Genomic DNA, 26,945 nt, shown 5'->3' on the forward strand with positions numbered 1-26,945 from the left:
AGAATCAAATAATGGAATTTACCTCCTATTAACATAAAATTGGCCAGGATTCTTTACTTCTCAGTTAGATCTCTGTCAAACACACACACACACACACACACACACACACACACACACACACACACACACAACACACACCAAAAAAAAATTGAGCAAAATGTAGAAAACACCAGGGTCCTCTAGATAATTTATGGTATAAAAGTCTTACTCCAAAATGGCACGAAAATATTAATATTATTGAAAGCAAATAATATAAAAGTATATACTCTAAAGTATTTGTTCAATAGATGTGATGAATGAACAATTCAAATACTTCATTTAAACCAACACAGTAGTTTCAATTCTTCTCATTATAACCCACATTTTCAAATTAACTCAGGTAAAAAGGAAGAAAAATTTTGATTTTATCCTTTTCTTTCTCTACCTCAAATTTTTCACCACCAGTTACTCCTGAGTAAAATGCACATTTAACAGAAAAGGAAAGAATTCAGACCTAGATTACTAGAGGATGATAAATGAGGAGTAAAACGTTTTTGGTTCATTTTTCAACTGAGGATGGTCCAGATCATTTTATAGGGAAAATGATATTCAATTGTTATTTTTGATCTGTCTACTTTGCCAACAATATTAACTCTAGAAACAAACATTGGATGCTTGAAAAGTTAGTAAGAGTCAAAAATGGGGTTGCATAAGACCAAGTCCTTGGTACCAGGAAATTCAATGAAAACAAAAAATAGCCTTGGGCTCTGAGTCTAACTCTGGAGGGCTGCTTTTGCATTGCTCTGATGCTGTGCAGAGCCACCACCACCTCTTACCTGGTTGCAGGTATTAATGTCGATACCCCCCTTCAGATACTCCACGACTTTGTCCAGGTTGCCTGCTCTGGCAGCACGCAGGAAGCTTGCATTGCTGTCAGACTGTGGGGTAGAAGAAAAGACCTCTGTGAGTGAAGGATAAAGTGAAAACATCCCATTCAGAAAGGCAAGAATGTTTATACTGCAAGTCAGAAAAAAGAATTTAATACTAACTTTAAAACATTGAATATCATTCACAGTAAAAGGTAACAACTTCACAATATTCCTTGATGTTGTTTAAGAATATAAGTCATTAGTGAAATATGCTCTGCTATATTAAAGAGTATAAAAGGACATTAAAATGAAAATTATTATTGCTTTATTCCAAATCTTCAACCACATTTAAAAATGAACTTATACTGTTCCAAAAACCACTATTACCATTTATTTTAGTGTCAGGATTTGAATGACTTTATATTAAGCCTAGTGTCAAGTCAAAAAGAATCAGAGAAATTAAAAAAAAAAAAAGAGGAGAACCTGGGTTTCTTTCTGTCTGTCTTTTTCTACTGTCAGTTTTCAGATGGGTCTGCCAAAGAACTGAGTATAGGCCACTGAAGAGTCATCAGTCCTCATTATCAGAGAATAATAGAAAGCTCCAAGGGTGCTTTGAAGGAAGGGGATAGCATTCCTTGGCAGGTGTGGACTGGGCTGATGCAAATTCTATGATTCCCGTGATTTTGGAAAAACATGACTAAATTCAAACCAGCTGACATAATACCATCTCTTGGTAAAGACAATCGCTCTGGATGGAGACTGCTTTTTTTTTTTTTTTTAAGTTTTTCATCTTCCCACACTCTTGAAAATCTGATACTGGGAGAATCAGCTGAATTCTCCTGAAAAGTCCTGAGAAGAGTTGTTCCAGGGACAGAGCTACAATCCCCTCAGCTTGATTAAAAAAGGCCAACTTTTAACCTTTAACATAATACTGACGATAAATTTTTGCTAGGGTCCGGGCCACTTGCATAACTACTATAATATTTCTTGTGATATAATGTCACACTAAAGAGATAATGGTAGCATGAAGAGGAATCTAATTTACACGTTTGGAAGTGAGATGAGGCTTTGATGACTCTGCATTCTCCTCCCTGGGGTACCCTGTCTCCCTCTGTGGAAGCCCGTGCTTTGCAAGGACTCTCAGCACACTCTGTCAGAGCTATTTATTTATGATTTGTGGTGATGTACAGATAGAGAAATGAAAGTATTTTCTCTGGGAGTTTCAAATATGGGATTACTTGCATACTGCTAAAATGATTTACACATGGGAAGATTGAAAAGCCCTAGGACTAAATAACCTCACATTTAACCCAAACACCACAATGGCTTGTAGGCTTACAAATCAGAGATATTTATTAAGAGTTGAAAGATGTGACGGAAATCTACACATCCAGAGTTCATGCTCTGATTCTTTAGAAATTTATCATGGTGTGATTAATACTAAAAAGGGTTCTTCTCGCTCCCCACATCCCAGCGATACCTCACGCTTCATCCTTCCTGAAAGCTGTGCCCCTGGCAGAGTGCCCTAAGTAGATCTGCAATGCTGCAGTGACTGAATTGTGACTCATCATAAAATGTGTAATCTATGAAATTATTTTGCTGTTTGCAGCAAATGCTAAATTCCAGGAGGTTTCTTGCCATAGGCCTTACAAGTGAAAGGGCTATGTTACACCAACATCTCATGAAAAAATCTTATCTTTTCACTATAAAACAATACAAATAAAATAATACTATGTCACAGGTATAACATATGAAAGTATTATTCCTGTATGAACAGGTTTATTTCCAAAACAAATCTATGAGCAACATATTAAAGGTTGTTCCTAGAAAGGACTTCCAATTTGTACACAAATAATTATAGGTACCACTTATTGAGTATTTACTGTGGGCCTAGAATAAAGAAGTCATATGCATTAAATTATCAATACTCACAGGAATATTAAGAAGAAAGAACTAATATTATTCTCACTTATTAAGTGACGGGAGAGGTTTGGAATGTTTCCAGTATCACTGATTGATTCCGTGGAAGATTTAAGATTTAATTCATGCTCATCAGACTGGGAGCTAGAAATCTATCTGCTATTCTGTCCCCACTCTTCCAAAGTATCAAAGCAGATGTTACCATGGATTCCTGACTTATGAGCAATAAGTGTTTCATTTGGGTTGACCACACTACACCCTTTGTCTACATATTCATTCTGTAAATCACAGCACTAGCTATATAGAATGCCTCAGGTAGAGAGAGAATTCTAAGCTGCCATCTCTACCTTCAAATCTATTGGCCATCTACGTGCAACTAGAAAAATCTAGTTGACTGAGATAAACTATCTTGAAACTTATTCATTTGGGAATGAGGAAAGAAATGAAAAAGTAGCTACCATATGAAAAAGACATTTCTCTCTTTCTCACACTCTCTCTTCACATGCCCAACATACCCAACCTTAGCATAAGAAAGTTATAATCAAATAGAGGGAAAGACTAACCCCAGTGGGATGAAGAGACACCTAGAGACACCACTGCAAATCCCTAGAGGGGGCCACAGGGTCTGCAGGGGCTGCAGGCATCATAGAGCAGCACCCAATACACCCTCTTTGAACTTCCTAGGGATAGGGTAGATAGGTAGGACTGCTTTTGCTGATACATAGTAACTAGATGTTTTTTAAAACTGTTTTTCTCTTTTCTGAATCAAACCTTTATAATGTGAATGCAAGTCAAATAGTTACAGCTAATCCCTGGAATTTCAGCAAAAAATGTTCCCAGTGTTCAGGAGGGGCTGGACCCAACGGAAAAGTAATATCCCAGCCATCCTGCCAGGGACCTCTTCTGCAGTTGAGTCAGAGTATACTTTGGTGCACAATGAATTCTTCTAGAACCCCATTAAGGGATTTAGTTTTCCCAAAGTGAAAAAATGCATTAAATGAAAATGTTATTGTGAAATGTTTCAAGAATGTGGATATTGTGGATGAAATTTAAATGAGGTTTCAATATTTATACATGAATTGATAACATTGTGGTCAAACCTGTCTTCTTAGATAGAAATCTACATTCCTCTCCCCCTTTCACATAGACACACACACATGCTGCCCTACAATGAGGTCAATCCGTGATTAAAGTTCTTGACAAAAGAGCTTTGGATAAACAGTTAAACAGTCTGGTTATCTTTACTCAATAAAGAGCTGAAAGAAACTCAGATGCTCAGATGGAGAGAGATGCAGTAGTGTTCACCATTCTATATTTCCCTCTGATTATAAAAAAAAAGTTTTTAAATCAAGAATGAGGAAGGGGAAAGTATGTTTTCAAACTACCATTTTCTTTGCTCAGCCAGGAGATTTCGCCTTTTAAAATCTTTTAAGACGAGGCAACAGCAATACCTTTGGGAGAAAGTTTCAGATAAATGTAAAACTAACCTCTCTCTGCTTTGCTGATTTATGTTCCTAGGACCCTCAAACCCTAAAACCAATTGTGCTTATGCCTATTAAGTCTGACTCTGGACAAGGAATTCAAATGCCAAGTCCTACCTATTTTAATTTGCAACAGATGGAAGCCTTTAAAGCTTGCTCTTTACAACCTTAGTGTCATATCTCAAGCCAAGAAAGAAAAATTTCCTCTTAAAATTTTTCAATTTTGTACTTTTGACACAATTTTGTACTTTTCTTTTCCTCTTTCTTTCTTTCTTTCTTTCTTTCTTTCTTTCTTTCTTTCTTCTTTAAAAAGTCTGAATGTTAGAAAAATAGGAAAACTTTCTTAGCCCCCAGCAGGATGGACTTGAAAGGCAATGAGGGACACGCATTCATGGAAACACATATCCTAAAGGGGCACACTCACAGGTATCTGAGTTTGCTACAAGGGTTTTTAAATTTTATGCTTATATTTCAATAGTAATGTAATAAAGAAAATGAAAGCATATTCCAGTTCATCTAGATGGCTACCCTAAAACAGAGAACAAATATATGATTTTGGTATATGCATTTGTGTTTATAATTCAGTGCATACATAACAAGTGAAGTATAAGTGGCATTCAGAGGCATAATATGCCAAAAGTTTTGCTGTAGTACAGAGAGGGACATGGCAAGAATGGTGAAAGCATGATCAACCAAGAGTCTGAACAATAGCAAGCAGCAGCAAGTTAATGTCCAATTAACATGTGGCTCAGATGCTCTTTGCATGATCCTGCATGCATTGTTGTAGAAAATCCACAGTGAACATTTTTCAGGTTTAGATTATAGCTTTTAATTCAATTTTAGCTTTTACTGAATTCAGTAACCATCTCTATCACAATACCAGTTTCATCTCCAATAGAGCTTTAAAAGATTATCAAATACCATGCCATTAAAATTGACACTAGCAAATCTCTTTAATAGCTCTAAGTTTTATTATCCTGAAGTAGGAAATAAAACTTTAAACTTATTAACAATAGTTTCTACATGTTTACAAAACAAGGTATTCTTTTTATTGTCTTCACTGAAGTCAAATTCAGAAACATTAAATTAAATGTGGAACTCTGAGGTCATATCTTTTTATTATCACACCCAGTATCTGTGAGTCAGTTTTAGACATTTTTATCCACTGTATTTAATTGGTGTCGTTTACTTAAAGACTATTAGTAAAATTTAATTGCTAGTAAAAATTGTTTTTATAGTAGTATGAGAATTTTTGTGTAGTTTGTGTTTTTAATATTTAAGTTACCACTGTAAATAAAAATAACACTGGAGGTCATAAAAGGCTTGTATGCTTTCAAAGGGATCAATGCATTATTCAAGTTTGAGAGGCACTTGTCTTAAGTGTGAATCTGCCAGGAGTCTAGGAGCCTTAACAGAAGGAAGCAAAACACTGGGTTATGGCGTACTCTCTGAAAATATTTGCTGGCTGATTAACCTTAAGTAAAGCACATGTTCCTGTGGAATCTGAGGAATTCACTTATTTCCTTAGGAAGTAAGTAGCTATTCCTTTGTAGGCACACACCTGTAATCCCAGTGACTCCAAACACTGAAGCAGGAGGTTTGCGAGTGCCAAGCCAGCCACAGTAACTTAGTGAGGCCCTAAGCAAGTTAGAGAGATTCTGTCTCTAAATAAACTACAAAAAGGGCTGTGGATGTGACTCAGTGGTTAAGCCCCCCTGGGTTCCATCCCCAGTAAAAATAATAATAATAATAATAATAATGATCTACTTTCGGGAAATTCCTGAGTCATCTGATCTTAGCTTTTATGGTCTTACAAGTTTCCATTTTCTTATCAAAAAAAATAGACGTACTTTCTAGAATTGCTAGATGGATTAGTATGATTTAAAAGAACTGAACCTGATAGAGGCACAGAAAACACCTACTGAGCTTGTTTTATTTTTGTGGGTTTTCTTGTAGGGTATAAATGCCAAACGACAATAGCAAATCAATCATAGATACAGACACATGATCTTCAAATGTGAAGGGTGTTGGCAGTACTCTCTTGCAAGCAGGTCATAACCAAAATAGAGGATTTGAAGATACTCTGTGGTGTAGAGATGTGAAAGGACAAAAAGAGAACCAGAATGGGTAGGGTCTGTGGCCAGCGCTGATGCTGAGGATTTTGTAGAGCAGGACATCTGAAGGTTTTTATTATATAGTCATGCTTTTGTGTACGGACTACTGGATTGTTTGATTAATTCAGCTCTTTCAGTAGCTTCAAAGAGTTATTGCTACTTTGTCAAAAATCAAAAATTTGGGAACAATCAAAAACTGCATGGAATATTTTATGTGCCAGAAAACACTTCCTACCATAAGATCCACTGATAATTTCTATTCAGCTGCTACCAGTAATAAAAACTCTATAAACCCTAAATTTATACTTTCCAGCTCAAGCATGCAGATGGATGACCCTACATTTCTAGTGTCACAAACAGGTCTGTGAATTGCACTCAGGCACATTATTGACAGGTGCTCTAATATTCAGAGTTAATGCTAAGACCCAAAAGAGTGTTCTTAATCCAATGACCTATGTGTTAAGAAAACTGGATCAAACATAAAAGTAAGCCCAATAATCACTTTAGATAAGGGGGGAAGGCAGAGTAAATTCAGATGTTTGCATTTTTACTTCTAAAATGTAACATTTGAGATAATTCTAAACACAGAAAATTGAGAATTAAAATCAGAACAATATCTAAGTTTCAGTATAAAATTCCTCTTGCATATGTTAAGTATCTTTGTTCTATTAGATGACTTAAAATTTTCATTTTTATATAGACAATGACTTTTCTTTAACTCAGTATTACATGTTGACATTGATCTTTGCTAGCATACTAGATAAATCACTTTACTCATCAATGCTTTCCCTACAATACCAGCCACAAAAAGTAAGAGCCACCTATAACATACCAGTTCTATCCCTTTCAATGCTAATGCATTATTTTGCAATACCATATGGAGATTTAAGAATCCCCTATACAATTTTTAAGCTTTGAAAGATATTATACAGCAGTAGGAATGACAATGTATGAACCATAACTTCATGTATCATTGATCTCACAAAGAGTGTACTAATCAAAACAAGTTAGACACACACAAAAAGACATCTTTTTATTCCACTTACTAAAATTTGAAAAATGGACAAAACTAACCTATAGAGTTAGAAGTCAGAATAGTTTCTGGGAGCTAGTTTTACCCTCTAGTTCTGAGAGTTGCTCAAGAATTGTCTATGTTGTGAGCAATATCAGGATGAACATTTATAATTTATGCATTTTTCTGTATATTTGCCACATGTAAATTAAAGATTACTTTAAAAAGATAGGAACCCTAAGAAAAGTAAGGTATTCCTAATTCATACAATGTGACAAAAATTCACCAAAGAGTAAACTAACTAAAAATCAGTATGCAAAATCAGTATCTTTTTCTCATACTAGAGACAATTTTTCTGATACAGACTATTTACATTCTGCTAGACCTTCAGTGAAAACTGTACTGCATAGATTAAAGTAACCACACAATCTAAAAGACAATGAGGATTACCAAATACACACAATTTGGTTCTTTGGCTTAAAAAAAATGTTAACTAAGCATCAAACCATTAGAAACTTAGTAATTAATTGCTAACATCCATTGAATCTGTATTTATAAAAGGTTCACGATTCTATTTGATCATACATGAATTATACTCTTCATGTAACATTAATAAGTTTATTCTACCTTAATTATGCTTCACAAATATTATACAAATAATACATCCCTGGTCTTCAAAATATTTATTGCAAATCCAAGAAGACCAGCTCTGATTCAGAGATCTCAGTTCAAATCTTCTGGAATAAATTTAAGTGAAGTCATTTGTCAGAGACAATTTTATACATGAAAAAATTTCAGTACACTTACTTTTCTATGGTACTCCGCTTTTCTACATTCAATCAAAATATTAATAATGTGACAATATTCTTCCTGAATGAATGAAAATTACTACCATGGAAACACACAAACACACACACACACACACACACACACACACACACACACACCCCACACAGACTTCAACTAGTAGAGAAAATACAAACCAACCCACCAGAAAAGATTGTAGTAATGTACATTTAATGACTTTATACTCATATTCCCTATATTTTGAAATTTTAGAGGGTATTTATATATTACACACATACATACATGTACAATCATTTTTAAAGAATAAAAGTACAGAAGAAATATGAACTCTTCAGCTGCGATTTCATGGCACAAGAAAAGTATAACTCAAAAAGAATCTTTTTTTTGCTGACATTAATTTGGCTTTATCAAACCTATTGCCAATCTCATTGCTAAAGATTTGTAACCATGAGGCATACCAGAACTTTCTCTAAAATAAGAACTTTCACAAAGAATGCTGGGTAATTTCCTAAGTGTTTACAATATATCTTGCCCTATTGAACTTTAGAGAGAATTTCAAATTTAAGCAGCTTCTCAGAAGGCAGAAGATCAATAGATTTTGATTGCTTGTATTTTAGGCACTATGACTCCAAATACCTCCAGAACTCAAAAGTTCCATCACCAAATACATGTCAATATTTTCTGAATTTGAATGGGAAAATGTAAGTTTGAAGATGGAAATATCTGTGGTTCATTTTACAACATTTATGAACATCTAAGTAAATTAGGGTAATAAAGGATACATTTTTCTATAGGTATAGGTCAGATGTTAGAATAAGTAACAACTTGAATTTAGGTTCATCTTTAAACCTAAGTTAAAGAACTTTGCTATTTGATACCTCAGATTTTTTCAAGAGATAGGCATCTTTTAGAGGCCCCAGTTAATGAACAAATTTAAGGCATTATTACTTTAGTTAGGTAGGCATCTCAGTGATTGCTTTAATCACTGAATTATTTAGCAACAGTTAATATTCATATATTACAGCTAATATTCACATATCACAGTTCCAGAAAATGGTATATTATTTAGGGAACATGATTCCATCACTTTTGTTGCTGGTTTTTCTTAAAGTATAGATGTGGCATCCTGATTTCATTCCATATGCAACCCCTAACAGTAATTCTTGAACTGATATATTTGCAAAGTTCTACCTACATTTTATCTTCATAATGGTGACCATGCAAAAGCAATTAAATATTACATAAGTCGTATACTGAAGGCTGAGGATATAGCTCAGTTGGTAGAGTGTTTGTCTTGCATGCACAAGGCCCTGGGTTCAATATCAGCACCAAAAAAAAAAAAAAAAGTCCTATGCTAAATACTATGGCTTCCCTATAATATTATACAATATTTTCAGTACCTAAAGAATATGGAAATCTGTATTTCACATATTAACAATAAATATAATGGAATTTAGAGGTCCACATTCGACATTTAATAATACATATCTATGTTCAATTGAATTCAATTCTAAACAGTTCTCAATTGTTGCTTTAGTATCTCTAACTGGTATTAGTTGTGTGGATGATAAGGAAAATACTATTTTTATATGCAATACATATCCCAGACCTAATGTTGCTACTAATATCCAACTAGCTGGACATTTCTTGAGAATGTTCCACCTACCCCAGAATGCCTCAAATGAATACAGGCCAAAACATGGAAGAACTTATCAAACTTTCATATCATGTACACGAATTTACAAAGGAATTTCCTTTTGGATCATCACTGATCTTAAAAAGAGTTGAATAATAACCAACTATGACAACATTTGGGTCAGGAGGAAAAAGACAGAGCTTTGAAATCACTTCATAACAATGATTCATTTCATTCCTTAAGAAATCTCTGCACATGACTCACAGTACAGTCATGGGAGGGTGGAAGTGGAAGTTCACCAGATTGGACAGAGGGGAATGGAGGGAAGAGAGAGGGGACAGGAATGGCAAGACAGTAGCTGCATCTCATGTACACCCACAAGAATGGAAAGTTATACTCCATGTATGTGTAATGCGACAAAATACATTCTACTGTCATGTACATTTAAAAAGAACAATTTTTTTTAAAGAAAGAGGCAAAAAAGAATTAGGAAAAAAAAAACAAAAGAAAGAAATCTCTGCAAAACTCCTCGTTACCTAATTAATCCAAGTGTTAAAATATTAAGGACATTAGGGGAAAAGATGTATTTTAGAGTTCATCCCATTGGATTACTTAAGGATCAGGATAAAAGAACCTGAATTAAGTTTTAATCTCCTTTTAAGGCTTTTAGAACTGTCAGGATATGAAAAAACAAACCCAACCAAGGGAAAATATCTCTCATCAATTTTTTATTTCTGCCAGGCATCCTACAGTGTTAATTTACTATTGCCCCCTGGAAGTAGGCCCTGCATTTTTACCCCATTGGTCTGATTATTCTTCAGCTCCAGAGACCATCTGCTAAGAAGCAGACCTCACTCAGTCAGAAGCAGCTTCCTGACACAGCACAAATGAGGCACTGACCATACCCCAGGAACCACATGCACTAAAAAATAGATAGGTGCTTTAGCATAGAATTATTTAGGACTGAATAAAAAAAATCAATTCTCCAAATGAAAGCTTCTCAATGGTTTGTTTTATAATAAGACCTCTCTTTTAAAAGAACTTGAATATATTTTTCTATTTTGATACATTTCCTAACATTGTTGATTTTATTTGGCCCATCAAGATGCACATGGAAATATAGAAATTCTTTTGCTTATTACAACCTACTACACAGTTATAATTGTCAGTCACATTGATTTTTTTTTTCTAGGGCATATCTCTTAATTATAGTTGAACAACCACACACGATAACAACCTCATTTTATTTGTTTAAATTTAATTCTGAACTCATCTACCCATTGTTTAAATCAGAGTAAAAGTATCACTCAATTTACATTTTCATTTTCACTTTTTCTAGCATATAGATTTTGCAATATTAACATCTATTCCAAAATAATATAAGAATTAAAGTCTATTATTTTCTAATATCATTTCTTGCCCCAAGGCAATATTTTAATTTTGGGCAATAATAGGCTCAAGAACTCTGCTTATGCCACCCTTGGAGTTTCTACTTCTTTTTGAAAAGTCTTTCTAATTACTGGGTATCAAGAATTCTAGCGTGATAATTATGTTGTTTATTAGAAATCATTTGTGTATCTCTAATCCTTTCATTAAATTGTTCCGTTCATTGTCATCCAAAAGATGTAGAGAGTCCATTTTTTCTAATGTACACATAATTTTTGAGAATGTTTCCATTTACCCCATTTTTCAAAGTACGTGGGCACAAAGGGTCATGCACAGCTCCCAGATTCTTTTGCACATCTGTGATGAACTCCATGGACACAGAATATAAACATTGAACTTTATTTTATTTACTTATTTTGGTACCAGGATTGAACCCAAGGGCACTTCACCAATGACCCACATCCCTAGCCTTTTTTTTTTTTTTTTTTTTTGGTATTTTATTTAGAGACAGAATCTCACTGAGTTGCTTAGGGCTTTGCTAAATTGCCGAGACTGGCTTTGAATTTGCAATCCTCCTGCCTCAGCCTACTGAGCTGCTGGAACTACAGGCAAGCACTCCCAAGCATGGCATTAAACAATGACTTAAGAAGGCAAAATTTCAACTCTGATAAGTCAGCATTATACAAATTCAGTATGTTAAATAATTTTATTTGCCTTTTTTATTTGCCTTTTTATTCTAATTTGTTATTATGACAGCAGAATGTATTCCAATTCATATTACATACGTAGAGCACAGTTTTTCATCTCTCTGCTTGCATACAAAGTATATTCACACCATTTGTGTCTTCTTCATACATGTACTTAGGGTAGTTATCTCCAATTCATTCAACTAGCTTTTTTTACCCCCTTGTCTCCTCCCTCCCACTCCTTCCCCTTTGCCATATCTACAGTTTGTCTAATCTTCCCATGCTCCCCCCCCAACCCCACTATGAATCAGCCTCCTTATATCACAGAAAACATTCAGCATTTGGTTTGGGGCTTGGCTTACTTCACTTAGCATTATATGCTCCAACTTCATCCATTTACCTGCAAATGCTATAATTTTATTCTCTTTCACTGCTGCATAATATTCCATTGTGTTTATATACCACATTTCTTTATCCATTCACCTACTGAAGGACATCTAGATTGGTTCCACAGTTTAGCTATTGTGAATTGTGCTGCAATAAATATTGATGTTGCTGTGTCCCTGTAGTATTCTGTTTTTAAGACCTTTGGGTATAAACCAAGGAGTGGGATAGTTGGGTCAAAAGGTGGTTCCATTCCCAGTTTTCCAAGGAATCTCCATACTGCTTTCCATATTGGCTGCACCATTTTGCAGTCCCACTAGCAATGTATGAGTGTGCCTTCCCACCTCATCCTCGCCAACACTTATTGTTGTTTGTATTCTTAATAGCTGCCATTCTGACTGGAGTGAAATGAAATCTTAGAGTAGTTTTGATTTGCATTTCTCTACTTGCTAGAGATATTGAACATTTTTTCATATATTTTTTGATTGATTGTATATCATCTTCTGAAAACTGTCCATTCAGTCCCTTGGCCCATTTATTGATTGGAGTATTTGTTTTTTGGAGTTTAGCTTTTTGAGTTCTTTATATACCCGAGAGATTAGTGCTGTATCTGATGTACAAGTGGTAAAAATTTGCTCCCAAGCTGTAGGCTCTCTATTCACCTCACTGATTGTTTCTTTTGCTGAGAAGTTTTTTAGTTTGAATCCATTCCATTTATTAATTCTTAATTTTAATTCTTGTACTATAGTAGTCTTGTTAAGAGAGTAGGGACCTAATCCAATATGATGGCAATTTGGGCCTACGTTTTCTTCTATTAGACACAGGGTCTCTGATTTAATTCCTAGGTCCTTGATCCACTTTAAGTTGAGTTTTGTGCATGATCAGAGATAGGGGTTTAATTTTATTTTGTTGCATATATAATCATCTCAATAGACACAGAAAAAACATTTGACAAAATACAGTACCCCTTCATATTCAAAACATAAGAAAAACTAGGGATAACAGGAACATATCTCAACATTGTAAAAGCTATCTATGCTAAGCCCCTGGCCAACATCATTCTAAATGGAGAAAAATTGAAGGCATTCCCTCTAAAAGCTGGAACAAGGCAGGGATGCCCTCTTTCACCACTTCTATTTAACATAGCTCTTGAAACACGGGCCAGAGCAATTAGACAAAAGAAATTAAAGGACTACAGAGAGGAAAAGCAGAACTCAAATTAGCACTATTTGCCTACGATATGATTCTATACCTCGAAGACCCAAAAAAATGCCACCAGAAAACTTCTAGAACTAGTAAATGAATTCAGAAAAGTAGCAGGATACAAAATCAACACCCATAAATCAAAGGCATTTCTGTATATCAGTGACAAATCCTCTGCAAGGGAAATGAGGATAACTACCCACTTACAATAGCCTCAAAAAAAAAGGAAAAAAAAAAACTTGGGAATCAACCTAACAAAAGAGGTGAAAGAGCTCTACAACAAAAACTACAGAATGCTAAAGAAAGAAATTTAAAAAGACCCTAGAAGATGGAAAGATCTACCTTGTTCCTGGATAGGCAGAATTAATATTGTCAAAGTGATCATACTACATACTTGCATTATACAGATTTAATGCAATTCTGATCAAAATCCCAATAACATTCCTCATAGAAATAGAAAAAGCAGTCATGAAATTCATCTGGAAAAAGAAGAGACCCAAAATAGCTAAAGCAATCCATAGCAAGAAGAGTGAAGCAGGTGGCATCACTATACCAGACCTTAAACTATACTACAGAGCAATAGTAACAAAAACATTATGATATTGGCACCAAAATAGACTGGTAGACCAATGGTTCGGAATAGAGGACACAGAGACTAACCCACATAATTACAGTTATCTTATATTAGACAAAGGCTCCAAAAACATACATTGGAGAAAAGATAGCCTATTCAACAAATGGTACTGGGAAAATTGGAAATTCATATGCAACAAAATTAAGTTAAATTATTTTTACAGTCATTTCCTGACCCCATAATGCTGGCCAAATGGCATGCAATAGTGTCAATAAATTTAATGTTAATTAAAACAACAAAAAAAGAATATTTGCGCATGAACTCTCTGAGAAAATTATTTGCAGGTTTGACTCACTGAATTAGTTTGATTAAATTATTCAAAAGATCTATATATATAACTGGACCTATTTAAATATATATGTATGTATATATCATAGCTTTTAATTTGAAAAAAAAGAAAATGTTTGTCAAACAAATAATTTTGATAACAAATAGTTAAAATAACTAGGCTCTGACAACAGATTGTTTTGTTAAGAATCAGTCGATTATTTTTGAAGCTCTTGTTGTATGCCTGTCATTATGCTAGATGTTAGGACTCAAGAAATAAGATGATACATTCCTTCAAAGATTCATATTTTCCTGTTTACACTTAGATTGCAAATCATAGCATAGTGTTTGATAAAAGTTTCGTGTGATGTCAGTTGCAAAACATAGCTGGCACAGGGTCCAGCAGGTTCAATGTCATGATGTATAGAACTCAGAAGGGAGAAAACTATAAGTTGGTATGTGTGAGCTATAAAAATCATGAAACAGGAAAGAAGTAAAATTTTGAAACTCAAGGAAGACCCAGACCAGGAATGCTCTGTATGATTAGAAGATTGTTACCCTGTAGGTGAATGGGTAGGAAGAGAAAAGATCAGAATGTTATTTTAAAATGGTCACTCCAGTAATATTTAGAGTTGCAGAAAAACACAGAATGAGGTTCATAAGTCAAACTGAAACTACTGAAATAGTTTTGGCAAGCAATGCCATCAGGGACAACACGTGAAGAAAAAAGAAAAAGTCTATCATATAAAAAGGCGATATCACTTGCAAACCTGGAGACTTAATAGCTTTGGTATATAACACGCAACACTTTTAATCAAGATTAGGAATTTGGGGGAACAGAATACCTAAAATTGAAGAAGACAATTATTTGGTTTTGGACTGATTAAATTTGAAGAACTATAACTGAGTATCAAGAAGTTGAAAATAGAAGACTAAAAGGTCCAGGAGCGATTCATGGACTAAAAACATAGGTCATAGAGAGACATCTGGAAGTGACTCATATTTCTGCAGATAATGGATTTTTCTTTCACTCCTTACACTGTCCTAGAAACTGCTAGGGCTATGGAAGCAGCTGCCTGGGGAAGAAAATACTGTCAACCTATCATGAAATGCAGGAATATTGACAAAATAGAAACTGCTGGAGTCAGGGGGGCGAGGGCGGGGGGAGAGAACACACATGCATATGAACACCAGTGAGACTAGAACAGAATCCTGTACAGGAAGTGTCTCATGAGCTCTGACCTTTGATACCATGTGGCTGATATTTCCCCATAAGACAAGGGGCACAACTGGGATGTTGTTTTATCCTCAATAGATAAAATGCTCCTCAATGTGACCTGCTACATTTTTAAAAATTTACCCTTGTGCTATGAACTGCAATTGTCAAGAATGGTTTGAGCAATCCAATTTAAACTATATGCAAGGTATAGGGTTTGTGTAATTTTACACTGAAATGTAAGAGCTAGGATGGAAACTGGCTTTAAAAAGGAATGTATCTGGTGAATTACAGTACACAGCACATGCAGTGGAAAAAAGATTAGCACTGTATTCCCCTCCTCCATCTTTCCCTCCTCTCCCCTACTCCCCACCCCTCTCCCCTATCAACATTGTAGCTTAAGCTGCAAAATCCTTTTGTTGGAACTCAGTCAATTTTTAAAAAAAACTAATAATATCTGAACTCCTTCTGAGGTGGCTTTCAAAATAAATTCTTGGTTTGTTGGGAAGCTTGAGGGATGGCTTCTTAGGACAGCCCCCAGAATCTACCTCAAGTTTGACCATGCTCCTTTTCTCTGAATTCCCTTACCACCAAGAGCATTCACTTACTCATAAATTTTTGTTGGCTACTAGTTACAGGCATGATACTATGCTGGCTGTTGTGTTTAGCTGTAGCAAGTTCCCCAGTTTATCTGTATGTATGTCTATGTCCCCTACTGGCCTGGCCTTGCAGGGTAGAATATAGACCACAATTTATACATCGTTCTGTGTTCACTGTCCAACACAGTATCTGACACAAAGTAATCATATATATTTCCCAAAGAAGAGGAATTAATGACTACTCATTTTTTTAGAATAAAAAAGTAATATTTCAATATTCACAGTAGTTAGAGTAAGATTAATCTCCTAAGTAAAAGAGACCGTTGGTATGCCTAAGTTGTTGACTTAAAGAGGAGGGAGGCTATTTTCTTTAAGAATTATTATGCATATAAAATCTACTTCCCTTCAGTCATAGGGAACCTACATACTTGATTCCCCTTTTCCTTTTTTTTTTTTAACAAATATTTCCCTTCAACAGGTGAGTGTGTGTGTGTGTGTGTGTGTGTGTGTGTGTGGAGAGAGAGAGAGAGAGAGAGAGAGAGAGAGCAAAAGTCATGCAGCCTATTTTTAGAACAAAATTTTAACTCACTTGAAAGCAGGAACCATGTCTTAAATTTTTCAGATTTACCGTAACCTAGCTCAATGCCTAAAATAAAGATGACTATGATGGTAAAAGAACTTTGGGAAGAAATGTATCATATATTTTACTCTTAGGTAAAGCTGGAAACAGATAATATAAAATACAAGTGACAACCACTTTAATTGCTAAAAAAAAAAAAAAAACCAAAAAACAGAAAATTGCTAAAGGAAGAATTTGGTAACTTTTACACATATAAAGGCATTCAAATTATTTTTCACAAGGAAGAATTAACTATAGCCAGAAAAATATTGTTCAGCCACCAAATTTAACTGGGTTGAAATATAATACTTTCTCTGTTTTGATTAGGTTTACTATAGTTTTCTGTTGTTTTGATTAGGTTTACTATAGTTTTATCCAGTATATTTTGTTTTAAGATTAAAGACTTGCCAAAAAGGACATCAGGCAAACAAGTCTATTCAACATTTTTTACATGATTTATATACACCCATAAAGTTTTAGTGATTACTTATTAAAAATGTCAAATGTTTTCTTACAGAATAGAGAATGACATAACACAACATACTAGGATTCTACATGCTATCTAGACTGACTTTTTCTTTTATGTCATTTATCTACTCATAAGATTCTATAAAGATGTAATTTGCTTTCGTGTATAGATATTCGACTATTCAACTAGACTCTCAGAACCTTGGGGGGATGAATAATATCTGCACTCTTTATATTTCTTTCTTGTATCTTCTGCTACAATATTGATAACTTAGTACAAGACAAATATATTCATAATCTTATTTAATCCTCATAAACCTCCCAAATGAGCAACTCAGGATTAGCAAATTAAGTCTCTTGTCCAGAGATTTGGGGGTAATAAATGGCAGTGCTGAGATTGGTACCCAATCAATCTTACTAAAGAGACTGCCATTCATTACCACCATTCATTTTTACTTTCCCAACTCCCCCTAAAAAGTGCTGAATACTTTTTTCACTGTTCATTGACTTACAAGTGTTGTTGCTTCTTCCTGCCCAGAGCAAACCTCTGGCGATAATGTTCCTGGCTCAGAACTCAGATTTTGATCCCCCCTTGGTGCCTAAATCCGTTTCTTGTGTTAGGGAAAGGACCAGAAGTTTGAACTTATAACACTGACACCTCCAGAATATGAAGATTTCTTTAATGTTTCTAACACACAAGCTGTGACTTTCAAGGACATAGTTATGTTGTTTCAAAGTAATATTGTGAGACAAGAGCAATGTCTCTATCACAATTGTCACTACTGACATGCAAAGAAGAAAACTTTCAAGCTCCACAGAAATGGTAGGTTTCAAAGACAACATTTGTTCCTCTATTTCTAAAACAGCATGCAGATTTTTACTCATGCATACTGACATATTTCCTTGAGTGGGATTTAAACTTGGACTGTTTCCAAGATGCTTCCAGAAACTTTCTCAGCTGTTCTTAATCAATCACTACACTTGTTGTTTAACCATTGATTACACCTTTAAGAAATGATAATGGTAAAGTCTCTCTTCTTGGTAAAAGTTAAGTACTAAAAAATGTACCCATAAGTCCTCTCTTCCAAATTGATTGGAAGTCTAGATACATGTGATATGTAAATTTGTTATGAAACCCAAAGAAACATAGAAATATGTATATTCCACTAGAGCATTTGCCTAAAACTACACATATTTCTATGTTCTCTCACTCCATTTTTGCTTTACCTTCTCTCATAAAAGACAGGGAGATCATTTTATATGCATATGAACATACACACACATATGCATGTACATACTTACACATCCACATATATATTTATATGCAGTCTCATAGTAGAATGCTTAAAACATGAATTTAAAAAATTATGGCTGCCAACCATGATCCCATTACCTAAACTTAACACTGAATATTTTTGTCAGTTTTATTCTAGAATTTTCTGTATACACAGTAATATGTGTATGTGTGTGTAGAAAATGCTTTTATAAAGTTGGGATAATATTCTGTCTTTTGTTTTTAAAAACTAACGTCATAAAATAAGTATTGCCTTTACCACGGAAACTTTTGAAACATAATCTAAATCTCGTAATGGTTGTGGATGGACTATCATTGTTTTTAGATTTCCCCAATGATTTGTACAGAACTAGTTCCTTCCATTTTCATTATTTTATGTTATTATAAAAATTTTTGTACATCTTTATCCCAGTCTCTATGGTGTCCTAAAGGTAGAATAATCATGTCAAAGGATAAAAATTCTTGGTATATCTATAAACCTTTCCAAACTGCCCTTCAACTGAATGCAGAAGGACATCCCAACACAATTCTTAAGCTCAGATTTGCTTTGCTCAATTCATATGTTTATCATCATGGTTTTGATTTTCCTTTGTCATTCTTGAAGATTTAAAAAACTTAGGCATATAGTTACATTTTTTCCTTCTTTGATTTGTCTATTCATATATTTTTTGTCCTTTCAGAGTTTCAAATGTATTTTTAAACTCTGCATATAGATCAGATAACATTGTTGTGGGTTTTTTGCCAGTTTTTAGAACTTTGTTATATGAAGTAAAAAGTATAAGCTATATAAGCCAATATTTTTATATTTTATTCCATTACTTTTATGCTCTCTAATGCTGAAGTCAATGAAATACTTCTCTTTATTTTCTTCTAGATTTAAAATTTTTTTTCTTCTCTCCCTCTTCATCTAACTATTACAATTTCCTAAATTATTTGTTTGTTTGGGAGCAATCTTACTTGAAAGTTTTCAAGTGTCAAAAATCTTACAGATTGCTGTTCATTTTCTCTAATCACACTTTTCATTCTCTTTTCTTAAAGAGCCAACATAGTAAATAGGCTTAGAACTAACTTTCTAAATTATGGTTCTGTGACTTAGCATGACCTGTGTGACATTGAAAGACTTAGTGAATTCAAGTCTTAGCTTACTCATATATACGTAAATCCATGAGAATAGTGTATTGGGATAATAGTCATTTAATAAAATATGTTTTAGTACTTGATTCACAAAGCTATTATAAGGAGTAAACAAAAATTATATTCTAAAAATGCTATACAGAGCAAAATTATAGAAATTGGTAGAAAACAGAGAATAATAAATTATAACTATATTTTTAATAATTAATATGGAAGCAAGCATACAAATTCTTATATTGTATTCACATATACCTTTTTTTATTCCTTTCTTATTTTCCACCTCTAAGTCACTGATGATGCTGAATATGATAGATCACGTGATTAAATCCAGGATGGACCAGCAGGAAACCTACCATCCATAACTAAGTTGACAATGTCTATGACGAAGTTATGGTACATTGCTGTAATTGCATGGGTCACATTTAAAATAGGAGTGGCTATTGGCATGTCTATCTGGATGGCTACTTAGTTCTTTACAGAATTAATCATCAATCACTAAGGAAAAGATTTGTTCTATGATCTGTAGTTATATATCATATAACAGAAAAAAAATGTAGACTTATAGAATAGAATTATTTATTTTTGAAAAAAAATTTATTTAATACTTCAGATAATAATTAAAATGTAATTAAAATAATTGTTATGTAAATTTTTTAAATATATGGAGTATTGCATATTTGATATTTTGCACTAGTTGTGTCAAATTAAATAAAATAAATAAATAAAAATTAAATAAAATTTGGCCTGAAACTGTCTCAGTACTTTGACAGCAACCTAACTTAGTATGAAAATGAATTGCAACTTTACCTAATCACAGGCTGCCAATTGATCAGATCATGTCCAGATAAGGCAAATGCCTCATCACACCATGCTTAACTAAGATAAATGCAGAGCTGAACCAGTCAAGCTGTTTCTGTAGGTCATTTCCTTTTTCTGACAATTAATTGCTGCCTGCCCATGTTGCTAAGTGGAGCTCTGGTTCTAAGTTCCGCTTGAATCATGAATTGTTCTTTGCATAAATAAACTCTGCTAAATTTAATTTGTCTAAAGTTTGTCTTTTAATTGTTGATGTTCTAAGAACTTTTAATGAGTCCAGAAGAATTCTGTTAATCATCTCTCATGTGCTACATGACTTTTTAGGCAGAAGTCTGGAATCCAGCCAGGATATTGTACTGGACTTCAATTCCAAGTGAGTAACAGATCATTCTGAACAATCTTGCTGCTCAAGCTGGCTGCTCAACAGTGGAATGAAATTCTGCCTTTTAAAAATTGGGAACACACTTCCATAACAACCTCATATAGTCCCTCAGTGACCAGATTTCTGATGGGAGTTGACAAGACTGAATAATGAATAAAAGAACGCTCTCTACATAGGGATACAGTGATTATTAGTTTTTGAAAGTAGAACTTAAGTACAGGAGTTTCAGACTCCCCTGCAATACAGGATAGACACTTTCTTAATTTTAAGGTGATGCCTAGGAACTGCAGGAAGGCCTGTTTGCTGGCAGAACATCCTCTGTTCTCACATGTCCTGTGTGGTCTTTGCTTCTTTAACTGCTGCCAAATAGAGTGTTGGCAACTAGTTGAACTAATCTGGACAGAAAAGACTTAATAAAATGTGAAGGACTTTTTTTTTCACTCCTGTGACCCTTATGTGCTGCTGTTACATATTCAGACCCATCTCTTCAGTAAAGTCAACTCCTTATGACATGAAGCAGGGGCCATCACACTTCAGAACTCAGAGATCATGCTTCATTTTGTTAAGTAATTATTCTTGGCTCCCACCACTGAGATTCAGGAGGCCTGGAGTGAAGCTTTGCAATTTACATCATTCTTAAAAGTAAACCTCCTCCCCCAAACAAACAAACAACAACTACAAAAAAAAAAAAAAAAACAGATGATTCTTCTTCTGATCTGGTGGTTTACAGAACACTTTGGGAAGTACTGACATACAGGATTGACTAGAACTTTTATCCCATGCATTTATCACATAACCCCAAATATACTCTATCTCTATATCACCACTTATTATCTAATTTAAAAAATGTATGCTGTTACAACAAATAAGCTGAAAGTCATAAACCACTTTTAAAAGAAACAATCAGGTATTATAGACATATAAACAAATTTTTGAAACATAACACCTTATTAACAGAAAATTGTTGAATATCTTTTATCCTGAAAGGCATTATTTTCCTTTTATCATTCTTGGAGGAAATCTATAGGTAACAGTCAATGGTTTTCAAAAAGGCAAGAGTTTTACCAAATCTATATTTTGCTGCCTTACCAGATGTTTTAGTAGGTGTTTTTAAAATTTCCTCCAAAAGGTCAGCACTCTAGAAAGATACTATAATAGCAAATTCAAAGAAGCTTCAGCTCTAGTTCCAATACCTTGTGAGAAATCTAATTTCTTGTATTTTTTCCTTGATAAAGAATTCTTCAATAGACAACATACCAATCTTAGAGACCTAAATTTAAGTACATCGTGTGTTTATTTAATAAAAGAGTTGTTAGAATATAGAAATTGCTACAGAAATCATGTAGAATCTAAGCTTTACTTCATAGCCTCCTTTGTAACTCAGTGATGACTGAGGTAAGTAAAGAGTGGAGAGAAATTTGAAATAAACGATATGTCAGCAACATTAATAATTCATCAAAACACGTTCAATGTACAATTTCTATTAGTAAACACTTAACTCTCACATAGCTTTTAGATACAATAGACTAGCTTTAAGACACCAGTGAAATGACTATCCTTCAAATAATCATTGCATTATTTTTACTTCTTATAAGCAAATATTAAAGAAAGCTACGAAACAAGTTATATTACAGCCACATAAGCTTTCACAAATTTGACATAAACATATGCTTTTAAATGTCGAACCTCTGAAATTTTGACAATCAAATGTGATATAATTTGGTTAAAAGTTCAAAGAGAAACCCTTAAGTAAAAATGAAGGAATCAGAAAACAAGTATATTTCTTGTGGTGTAATAAATTTAACTAGAGGGACATTAAATCCAAAACAGCAACTGAGAGTGAGTAAGAGTCACAGCAGATGTCTGTGTGGGAAGAAAACAAAATAATGTTGAGAAGGGAGCTGGTTCCACAGTGGCTTCTCAGCTCCACTGTCACACATGTACCCTTGAAAGCCACTGAGGGTACAGTGGAACATATCCTATAAGATGCGGCAGAATAAATATTATTTAAAATAATTATACGACTCAAATAAATAAAAATTTTGGTTTGGATGTTCCTCACTGCAAGAAAAATCTAATAGGAATATATTAGATTTTGTTTAAATTATAATTATTTCTCTTATCACAATATAATCTTAACAAATTTTCCATAAAATGTGACTATTACATTTTACATAAAATTTAGTATACAAAATTGATAACAATTCAAGAAAATCCATTAGTTTCTATTATAAATACATTAATATTTTATAGCAGTCATGTGTGTCATTGTAGTAAAGTCACATTCCTTTCTGCAACAAAATGTTGGAATTAAAACTTCTTAGACAACAAGGTCTTCAAGTGTTTTTAGAAATGTTGTTTGTACCTCCAATACATTTTCACTTTACACAGTCTCATACTCTGGGGACGTGTCAGGTGCAGCTGGAAAATGCCCACAGCTAGATTTGTTACCTTGAGTCATTTCTGAGTCATAAATTCATTTATCTTTTCCACAAATTTTATTAAGTACTTAGGAGAGGATAGACACTTTGTTAAGCATGTCAAAAAGAATAGAGTTTGTGGCATACAAACCACAACCTAACTGACTCTCCTAAAACAGTTTTTGATTGCTGGTCTTTCCCTATAATATAGTCCATGTTCTAAATCTTGGCTTATGAAGCTTTTGATAATCTGATCCCATGCTTTTTACCCAAATGTCATGGGTTCCAAACATGTCCCATAGAAGCTAGGTATTATAGACATGAGATTTACACAGTGGTTCTCAATCAGACACATCACTCCTTACTCCAAGATTCCATATGTGATCTACCATGCATGAAGACTTAACTTTCTGCAACTCTTTGAAACTCAGGAGTTCCATAATACCCTATAATACCCTGTCCTTTCTTGCAACTCTGTGACATGATATCGGAACTCCAGCTTTGTCCATCTTTAGGTTGCACTTCCTTCAAGCCAAGGTTGCATGTCTCAATTCATCTTGGTAAGTCCAATGCCTGGTCATTAAATCCTTACTGAATGCACAAGCATCAGTATTTCCTATTTCTTCCAAATAGGAACCCCGGTAATAGTCTGCTTCCAGCATCTACTTCAAGCTCCCCTTTTCCATTAGCAAGTGGAATATTCAAAATATTCAACAACTAGAAGGGTTCAGATGCCAACCAATCATAATGAACACTGGCTATAACAATAAAGGGTCAGGGTGGTCCCAGAAGTCCAGACATTACGCCCTTCCTTGTTTGCTTCTTTGAGAGATGGGGACAGGCTGGGAAATCCTGGGGATGGAGGTCGCTCAGCCTCACTAGAAGGGACAGCTTGGTGAGCTCAGAGCAGCAGCTATCTAGTTAATTAGCTTGCATGGAAGCATTTCAAACTGTAAGCAGGTGGCGCAGCTCTTCTGCCACAAATGGCTGAATTTTCCTGTTCCAGAGACATTTCCTGAGCACCATGGCCCACTCTAGTCCTCCCCTTCTTGGGTGTCCTATGAGACCCATTTTATCATTCATGTTGCCACTTAATTCTATGGTGTTTGATAATCAATTGATTGCATGTGGATAAGTTCCATTTCTAAAATTAGACTGTAAGCTCCTAGGGACCAAAAGCTACATCTTCTTTCAATCTCTCTCTCTCTCTCTCTCTCTCTCTCTCATATATATATATATATATATATATATATAATTTTAGTTGTAGTTGGACATTTATTTATTTATTTTTATGTAGTGCTGAGGATCGAACCTAGTGTCTCACACATGCTAGATGAGTGCTCTACCACTGAGCCACAGCCCTAGCCCTCAATCTTTATCTTTAAATCAATTATCCAATAGTTACATAATCACACTCTATGCCATTTCATATTCTTTGAAATGTTGTAGCAAAATGATTTCCATTACACTTTTAGTTCTCACTGGAGTTCACATCAAAACTAACTATATAAAGACAATTTCCTTATCTTTTACATAACTGCTTCAGAAGATAGTACACCCTATACCATTTAAAGTATTTTATTTCTATCATTTAGCATATAAAACAGAGGAAAATGTAACTCTTGACATCACACACACATTTCAGTAAATAGTACTATCTTTTGTCATTGCTTAAGCCAAAACACCCATTCTTTTCTTTTTCTTTTAAAACTTCAACACAATTCTTTTACAGAAACAAAAATACATTTTGAGTCTGATCATGTCTCATTTTCATTGTTAACATCCTAATCTAATCTTCGACTAGTTTAATTGATCTCTCTTCCCCTCTTGCTATAGCCACAATCCATTCTCCATTAAAATGAAAGAGGAGAAAGGAGAGGGAGAGGGAGAGGGAGAGGGGGAGAGAGAGAGAGAGAGAGAGAGAGAGAGAGAGAGAGAGAGAGAGAGAATCTTTTCAAAGCTTAAATGAAAGCCCACCATTTATATCCTGGACTGGAATCCTCAAGACTTTCCACTATATTTTGAAGGAAAACTAAATTCCTTTACCAAGACAAATGACATTTAGAAAAATACCCCAAACTTCTGCCATGGTTGAGCCATTTCTCACTCTCATACCTCATTGCCACCCTTCTCTTTGTTCAGGATGCTTCTGCCACACTTTCCCTTGAATAAGGGACCATCTTTCAGACCATCTTTCCTTTAAACAGGCTCAGCACACCCCTCAGACAAGCAGGGTGCCTCCTTCCCTTACATTTTACAGTTTGTTTCTCTTTACTATAGGAATTTAGTCTTCTTCTCATTGTGTGGCCAGCACCTATAAGTATACTTGGCTCAATAAAGAGCCAAATGACTGTGTTTTGAGTCAGCCTAACAGAAGTACTGAATTATTTTCATCATAACACTGAGATTCATTATTTTCATCATAACACTGAGATTCATTATTTTCATCATAACACTGAGATTCATTATTGATAGGATAAAGATAAAGCTGATATAAAGAACTGAAAATCCTCTACTACCATAGGGGAAATTATTAAAATAAATAAGGCAAGGAAATTAAAAAAATCTCTGAGTGTAAACTGATAAAAAGAGAAGGATGGTAATTAGAAAATCAGCTAGGATAGATAATTTAACCAATGTTTATGATGAAACATCACATTTATTGTTTTCCTTTTGGAAGAAAGCAAATTAATTTGATATGATAAAGCTACTACAATAAAAATGATCCTAATGTAAGAAAAATGCATAGTACACCTAGAACAACATGCAAATTTACAAATGTTGACATAATAAAAATATAAGCCAAGAGAAGAAAATAGAGATGCCTTTCTGATACTGTTCTAGATTGCACCTTACAAGAACACGGTTAAAAGTTCCTCTCTATGCTGCCCACATGGACACTGAAAGACCTCACTGACTCATGTCCCAGGCAGAACTACCATAGGATCCAAGGCACTACTTTTTTCATAAGTGAAATTAAAATATATACAACAGTAGCCGCATAAATTAAAATGGAAAGGTATTTGAGAGATGATATAGTTTTCCCCTCTGTGATTAAAAAAAAAATAGAAGCACTCCCAGAACATATTTTGAATAAAAATTTAAAAACAGCTAAATTTTGTTCTTGATCCTCACCTGAACATTTCCTCTTTTTGGAGATGCCAAGCCAATTGCAATAAAAGCAGACCTTTGAGTGCTTTAAGGGTTAATGAAAGAGGCAACCACATCTCATATGCTATGAGAGTTACATTTTCATTAGAAAGATAGACATTTTCTCAGTGGATGTGGAGTAAGATCTCTGGGGATAGGAATTCAGTAGGGCCCTTGAGGGTTTGGGTGAAGGAGGGATGGGTATGGGGACACTCACAATGGTGAATCTGAGTTCAGGCTCACCCAGTTATTTGGAATTGGGGATGAGGAGCTCTGCACAGAAAGATTGCTAATGATTTTTTTTCTCCATGCAAATCCTGCTACTAGAGTCCTTGTTGGATTGGTAAAATGAAAAATAGAAATTACAACCAAACTTTGAAATATGTTTTCAAATTGCTTTCCAAATAATTAGAACCATTTATAGAATGCCTCAGAATGTTTATCAGTCTCAACAGTCTTCTTAAGATTG

The 26,945-nt window shown here is 34.4% G+C and overlaps 1 protein-coding gene across 20 annotated transcripts in view; it reads right to left on the reverse strand.

The window, feature by feature from the left end:
* ANK2 (ankyrin 2) overlaps window positions 1-26,945 on the reverse strand; it is a 673,244-nt gene that overhangs the window by 212,483 nt on the left and 433,816 nt on the right. For all 20 annotated transcript variants that reach the window (XM_081303463.1, XM_081303451.1, XM_081303454.1 and 17 more), the window contains exon 2: window positions 816-917. In XM_081303463.1, coding sequence (XP_081159589.1) covers window positions 816-917 — 102 coding nt within the window. The remainder of the gene's footprint in view (window positions 1-815; window positions 918-26,945) is intronic.

Source organism: Spermophilus citellus (assembly GCF_964194105.1).
Source record: "Spermophilus citellus genome assembly, chromosome: 8".
Lineage (NCBI taxonomy): Eukaryota > Metazoa > Chordata > Mammalia > Rodentia > Sciuridae > Spermophilus > Spermophilus citellus.